The following is a 7,267-nucleotide window of genomic DNA, read 5'->3' as shown; positions in this document are numbered from 1 at the left end:
GATCTGAATGTACAGATGCAAAACAATGTAATGGAGAACCACATGGTCCATGATCTATATCTGCTATACAATCTGAATATGTTGATTAGGGTAACTGATTAGAGTCAGGTAGAAATATTTCCTTGAGGTGATAACTAAATATTTTCACTATTTACAGACAGCAGTGATCATTATAAGTTGCTCTCAGACAGCAGCAGAGGAGCTGGAGGAAACTACACTGTCAGTTCTGCTGCTCTAAAACACACAGGAGTTTATGTGTGCAGAGCAGAGAGAGGAAAACCAGCCTATAACACAACCTACAGCAACACACAACCACTATGGGTCACTGGTGAGTTCAAATACCAGGACGAAATAAAATTTTCCTTGATCTTTTCAAAGGCTGATGTACTATAAAAACATACTGTAAGTTTCAGAATTCAGACCTTCCTCCCCAGTACACAATATGTTTGATGAAGAATTAATTGTCTTCTCAGGTGTTTCTCCTCCAGTGTCTCTGATCATCAGTCCCAGCAGAACTCAACACTTCACATCTGTCTCTCTGTCTCTGAGCTGTGAGGACCAGAGTAACTCTGATAGATGGACAGTGAGAAGATACACAGACACTGAACGGCTGGAAGATTGTTCATCATCAGTGTGGGGATCACAAACAGGATCTACATGTACAATCAGCTCCACCGACACATCAGACACTGGAGTGTACTGGTGTCAGTCTGAATCTGGAGAGAACAGTCATCCTGTTAATATCACTGTACACTGTGAGTCTGTGTTTAAATCAGTTTTTATTTGTTTTTATTATTGTCACCAAATTGTTGATATAGTCTTAATATTTGTAATCAGCCCGTTTCCTTTGTTCTGTATCTTGTTTGATTTCTGGATAGTCCTGTTCATCCTGTGCTGAATATTAAAATGTTCCTGTATTTTTTACAGCTTGTAAATCTAAATGTATGTATCTCATCTTCAGCAGTCTTAGGATCTGATGGTCTCAATCCCATGGTAATTGGAGTGACTGCAGGACTGACTGCAACATTTTTGATCATTGTCTTCTTGGTCCTGCTGTGGCGCTACAGAAACAACAAAGGTTCATCAACTGCCATATAAAAATTCACTGACACATTTGCAGACTTTTGCCTAAACCTTGTGAGTTTTTTTCAGGTTGGGAGACCAACTTAAACACTTTTGTTTATTTATTCAGTACTGAAAAGTACTCATAAAATTACAATAAATATTCATGTCATATTTGAAGTCAAGTTCTCCATCCTCTGCATCAATATTTACAGGGTTCCCGCGGGTCCTTAAAAAGTCTTAAAAAGTATTAAATTTAGTTTATCAAATTTAAGGTCATAAAAAGTCTTAAATTGTACAAGAAAGTCTTAATTATGATTAAGAGGTCTTAAATTTTAGGCATGGGAAGACCAGAATTGCGATACAGCTTAGTGTCACGATTAAACTTCAAAAGGATATGATTTTGTTAAATAAACATGAGCGCTGCACGTTCAAAGTGAGCTTTGTGTACTGCGGTTACCGGGGAAACACATGTCTGCAGCAAGTGGTAACCTCCCGGTCTCCCTCTTGAAGCCAACACGGAAGTGACTAAAACTGCAATTCATCGACTGGCCGCTAGAGACTGGCTCCAAAAGGGAGTCAATCCCATAGACTCCCCATGTTAAAATGCCCAACTTCACAGCAGAAAAAAAAATTGTTTACAGCCTGGTACAAAAAGTGATTTTGGTCTATATAGCTAATTTTGCCCTTCATGTCAACTGTGAGGGGGGTGAAATTTTTTATAACTCATCCGTTTAATTTATGTTAAGCCTTAAAGTTATGCATATTTTAGGGCGTGGCCACTTGAGTGACAGGTGGATTGCCGCTGCTGTCACCACCGTCGCGCTAGGCGGGCGTGGTTTCAGCAACCAGCTCAACCCACGTCCCGCCTATTTGCCCATTTTCGATTATCCGGGAGTGACGTGCAATGACGCGATTCCAAGATGGCGATGGCTGACTCCCGCCCACTGAGAGCTTCAAAAATGCTCTTCAGAAATCTATGGGTGACGTCACGGACACTACGTCCATGTTTTTTACAGTCTATGGTCTGCAGTTCCGAATGCGCCATCTGCTGGCAGAGACTGAATGTGCATTTTCAATAAGTCTGTTGTTTTGAGTAGGGTATTCTTACAATACAGGAGGCTATAATTTCAGGACCGCATTTCTAGGACCCTGTAATTTTTTAATTATTTATTTATTTATTTTATTTTATTGTATTTATTTGTCATATGTATGCATTAATAGCTCATACTATTTATAGCAGTTGCTATTCAATTCTGTATATTATTATTGTTAAGAAAATACTGAATGTAGTTGTTTAATTGTATACACTTAATTATTATCCTAACCAACTCCTAATCCTAAACTTACCCCTGGGTAACCCTCTTGAAATATTTAACCTAATTTATTTCAATATATTCTAGACTTCAGTTCATTAGCCGCTGCGCTTCATGTCTGATGTGTGACCCACTTAACAAAGTGCAGTAAACAGTAAAACAATTGCCATACAAATTAGTGTGTTTATTAGTACTTTAATAAATTTAAAATAATTTGAATACAAATACTAATTTACAACATCCAACAGCACAATGAACTGTTTTGGACAGTTAAATGGGCTAAATGGAGATTGCTGACACCCCCTTTGAACACTGAAGTTTATGTCAGTTTTTACATTAAAAATAAGATGTAAAGCTAAAAAAAAATGTATAGTTTCAATGGATCTAGTCTTTGCGTCTGTTTGATGTTTCTTTGTTGGAATGGAATTGCTAGATGGCACTGTCCCAAAAAATAGGGTCCCAGAAATGTGGTTTTGCAGGAACATAGTATTGGGGTTGTTTTTGTTCAGACCAAAGCGAAAAGCGACCCATATTTTTACCCTGCAAACATGCAGAGCTGTAAATGTGAACTGGTGGATCATTAGGAAGATAATTTATCATAAAAATCTAATCACTAACATGTATTTGTATGTTTTTTAAATTGATATAATAATTTATTGATAATAATTATTTCAATTAATATAAATACTTTCGACTCATCTATTTTCTTTAAAATTGATACTTTAAAGAAATGTGAAATGTATCACTTTATAAAACCTTTTGTTTTTGTGAAAAATCTGAACTGTAAATCAGTTTTTACAGTAGTTTACAGTCATTTTACAGTTTAATATTTAACCATAGACATTGCCTTACCCTGCTCATATGGTATTAATTTTATTTTTGCAGGTCTTAAAAAAGGTCTTAAAAAGTCTTAAATTTGAGCTTAAAAATCCTGCAGCAACCCTGTATTTGTACGATGCACAAGTAACTTCATAGATAAACTGCTCCAAATAAGTCATTTATTACCTTCTGCTTCAGTTAAGATACTCCCTACATAGGCAGTGAATCAGCTCACTGGGTTTTGGAACAGATCTAATGTGTGGTGAAGATTCTCATATCATGATATTATTGTGTTTTATTTTTCTCATAATATTTACATATTCATTTTATGTTTGACTAGATGTAAAATCTCAGTCTCCCTCTAGTGTCAGTCAACAGCAGAACAGCAGTCAGACATCAGAGCAGAACCAGAGTGACACAGGAAACAACACACTGCTGTCTGGTCAGTCTTTACCTGTTAGCCATTAATAAACACCAATAAATCTTTACAAGACTGAGACTGAATACAATAAAAAATAACTGTCAACTAACAGAACAGATCTGTTAACTAAATAACAATAAATAACTAAATAACAATTCACTCTGCTAAAGTTTAACATGATATCTGTGTAACTGACATTTTTATTTCGATTAGACTTCATTTGTTTTATTTTGTTTTATATCAGTAACAACAAGTTATGCATAACAAAATATATCTTATGTCATTTACAATGTTAATAGCACATTAAATAGTGCTTTATTTTTTAAGTCACTGTCAGCATGAAAACTGTATTTTTCTGTGGGTGTAAATTCATAAGATGCATTAATTTATTACAGGAACTGCTCATATTTATGACACTGTTGATGCAACGTATAGTAAAGACATAAGCACAGGTAACTAATGATGTTACAGAAGGTAATTATGTCATGTTGATCATTTACTAAGGCAGTAGTTCTTTTTTAAATAATTAAATCCATCTTTGTTTTACATTTCACTGTGACATTTGCAGAGCAAACTCATTTAAAACAAATGTCTTATTCCTTTCTCTGTTGTTCATTGTAGACAGTGCAAATGGACCTGCTGAAGTCACCTATGCTGAGATTGAACTCAAATCTTCAGAGAAACAGAAGAAGAAAGGAGAAAACAAAGGTAAACTGAAGTCACGTCAAGTCAAGTAAAAGCCCCTTTGATTTTAATTTCTCCCACATCAGTAAATAGTAGCAAAAACCACCACAGTATTTTCCTAAACACATGTTTGCAGCTCTTCGCTGTGAAATTCTGATCCATTAAGGTCAATGCATGCAAATTACAATACATTTTGAGGTCATTTGGTCAGACATGTAACAGACATGTAAAATTATTTTATTCTCTCTGTGGAAGGGGTAGAGATTGTCTAAATGTATTTCATATCACTGTTGGACACACATTAAGCACTAGTGACATTAACTGTTGGCATCTTTTAGGGAAAACCAGTGAAAGTTCTGACACTGTTTACTCTAAACTGAATCTGGTGACACATCAAGGTGAGTGTCAAAGTAAAAACATCAGTCACAGTTCACAAGGAGCCACTGAAATCTGCATCTATAAACATTGTTAAGAATTTAAGAATGAAATGAAATATGTAAAAAAATAAACTTTTAAAGTAATTTCTATATTTTCAGATGCTGGATCTAATGATGTGACGTATGCTCAGGTTTAAAAATAAAAACGAACGAGAAACGTTAAAATGACATGATAATGCTGATGAGTTTACTGTATGTTGAGAAGGGAATGAGCAGGATCATCAATGCTTTAACATCTTTATGATATTGAACACTTGATGGTAATAGATTTATCAGTACTTATTAATAGTGACGCAAACCTTCATGTGTTTCAGTGAGGTATGTTGATCTTTGAAAACCAATGAGCTGATTATACATTGTAAAAAAACAAAAAAAGGTAGATTATTTTTTAGTGCTGCACAGTGTTTATTCTTATTGGTTGGTGCTTCGTTACACCAATTTTTCCTGAATGTTGATTAAGTGATCAAGTTAACATTAAACACTGTGCAGCACTAAAAGATAATGTACCTTTTTTTGTTGCACTTTTAAAATTGTGACTTCCAGGTCTGGAAGAGTTTTCTTTAAAGTAAATGTATATAACGGATATATTTTTTGTAGCTATGCTCAACTGTAAAATGTTTAATTGTCTAGAAATAGCTCTTTGTTTGAGCAGTCTTCTGATTTTAAAAATCCTTATTCAGCAAACACAACCCATTAAAAAATAATGGAAAAGCCATTTCAGAATACAATTATAAGCTTTAATTTTGTAATTTTACTGTAGTTTGAAATATATTTATATTTTTATCTTCAATGAGAAATAGTAATAAATATTCATAATTATGTGTGTCATTTCAGATAGGGTGCAGCATAGGCATGATCAGTTTGGTCATCAGAGAAACAGTGCTATACACACATTAGTTTTTACCATTGAACAAGATAAAACAGGAAATTTTAAACATTTCAAAAAACAAATTTCTTCATAGAAATTACTTCCATATTTGTATAATGTCTTGAGAGTATTAACCAATCAATGAGAAGTTTAGCATGCAAATGAGTTTAGATTTAGATTGTTCTGTATTCTTAAAGGTTACATCAGGTTACAAAGCCTTTTAACTGTTGTGAAATTTTCAGTTTATCCTGTGTTTATGTGTATGAATACCCCTATGTGAGTGTGATCTTTAGATTTTAAACACTGCTTATTCAGTAACAACAAACAACTTATGGAAAGCCAAAAGTATTTGACTTCTGTTGTAGTTTGCTTGTTGTTCTTAGTTAGAAATGAGAATAATTGTTCACAATTATAATTACGAACTGTTGTTTTGCTGTAATATACTTCTTGTTTATACATTATGCAATAAAATAAGATCTAATTGCTACAAAGCTAGTATGTAGCTAGTGTGTGGGAGTGATTTGGTCATCATAAATGTGATGCTACATGACATTCATGTTTATGGCTGAGCAAATATGTATAAATATCTATGAACAGATTGAACAGAGCTGATTTTTATAAAAGTCGTCAATGTCTCTAATATTGTTTCTAAGAGTAGCCTATAACTTGTCAATATTAAAGAGAAGTGCAAAAATGTAAAATAAATAAAGAAGATTGAGAATTTAATTGCTTGGGGGATAAAAGACAGTTTGGACCAGTTTTTCATGCATCGGGGAACACAATATCATTGGCCAAATGGCAACAATTTAAGAGCGTAAGATAAAGGATGCCTCTTATCATTCACTATAATGTTCACTTTACTCAGCTCTTTATCTTTTGTATCTCTTATGTAGCCTCTGTTACGTTTGTCTGCTTTACTTTACAACCACATAAACACACTGTAATTAGTTTATTTATTATTCTTAAGAGTATTCTTTATGACTTGTATTGCTGCAATGCTCTGTAGGTTCTTCATATCGTGTAGTGTTCATTTTTTCTTTTTTAAAATAAAAGAAACAGTGCCTTTTAAAATATACTGGAGCTGATGCTTTGTTAAAACATTCTTGCAGTGTCACAGTAAAAGCAAAAGTGTCATGACCTCTTACTGCAGTCAGTTAGGTTTTACATGTCAGCTATTAAATATTTTTGGACATTTTTAACATAAACATTTTTACATAAATGATTACAGTTATGCAAATAAATAAATAAATAAATAAATAATAATAATATTCTAGCAAATTGTAAACAACTTCTGAATATGCATTTCTCATATCCACAGCCAAATAATTCACATGTGCTTATCCTGTTCTGAGTGGTATGTGAAAATGTTGCATGCTAGTGTTCACATGGTGAAAACAGTGACAGTCACCAAGACCATCACCACACGTGCAAACCAGAAGCAGTAGATGACAGCAGAGGTTTGTGGGCTTCTAAAGACCAGAGATGATGAATTCAGATCAGGAGACAAAGATAATGAGCCCTAAAAACTGCGAAAGACAATCTGTCCCGTGGCATCAAGCAAGCAAAACGTTTGTATGCACAAAAAATTAATAATCACTTTACTGTCAGCAAAGACACACAGAGCCACCCGATCTAAATATTCCTTTACAGTTTAATAGTA

At 34.0% G+C, this 7,267-nt stretch overlaps 2 protein-coding genes across 2 annotated transcripts in view; one reads left to right on the top strand and one right to left on the bottom strand.

The window, feature by feature from the left end:
- The window catches only part of LOC127157322 (uncharacterized), a 7,356-nt gene extending 7,305 nt beyond the window's left edge, over positions 1 to 51 (bottom strand). The window contains exon 1 of the mRNA XM_051100550.1: positions 40 to 51. Within this exon, the coding sequence (XP_050956507.1) occupies positions 40 to 51 (12 nt within the window). The remainder of the gene's footprint in view (positions 1 to 39) is intronic.
- LOC127157321 (uncharacterized) lies at positions 50 to 6,508 on the top strand. Its single transcript, XM_051100549.1, has 9 exons — positions 50 to 62; positions 158 to 328; positions 474 to 755; positions 962 to 1,078; positions 3,538 to 3,639; positions 4,014 to 4,070; positions 4,240 to 4,326; positions 4,641 to 4,700; positions 4,839 to 6,508. Exons 1-9 carry the CDS (start codon positions 50 to 52, stop codon positions 4,874 to 4,876), a joined length of 927 nt encoding a protein of 308 aa, XP_050956506.1. The 3' UTR covers positions 4,877 to 6,508.
- The last annotated feature ends 759 nt before the right edge of the window (positions 6,509 to 7,267 follow it).

Source organism: Labeo rohita, unplaced genomic scaffold (assembly GCF_022985175.1).
Source record: "Labeo rohita strain BAU-BD-2019 unplaced genomic scaffold, IGBB_LRoh.1.0 scaffold_1038, whole genome shotgun sequence".
NCBI classification, from domain to species: domain Eukaryota; kingdom Metazoa; phylum Chordata; class Actinopteri; order Cypriniformes; family Cyprinidae; genus Labeo; species Labeo rohita.
This window is presented reverse-complemented; position numbering and strand designations above follow the sequence as displayed.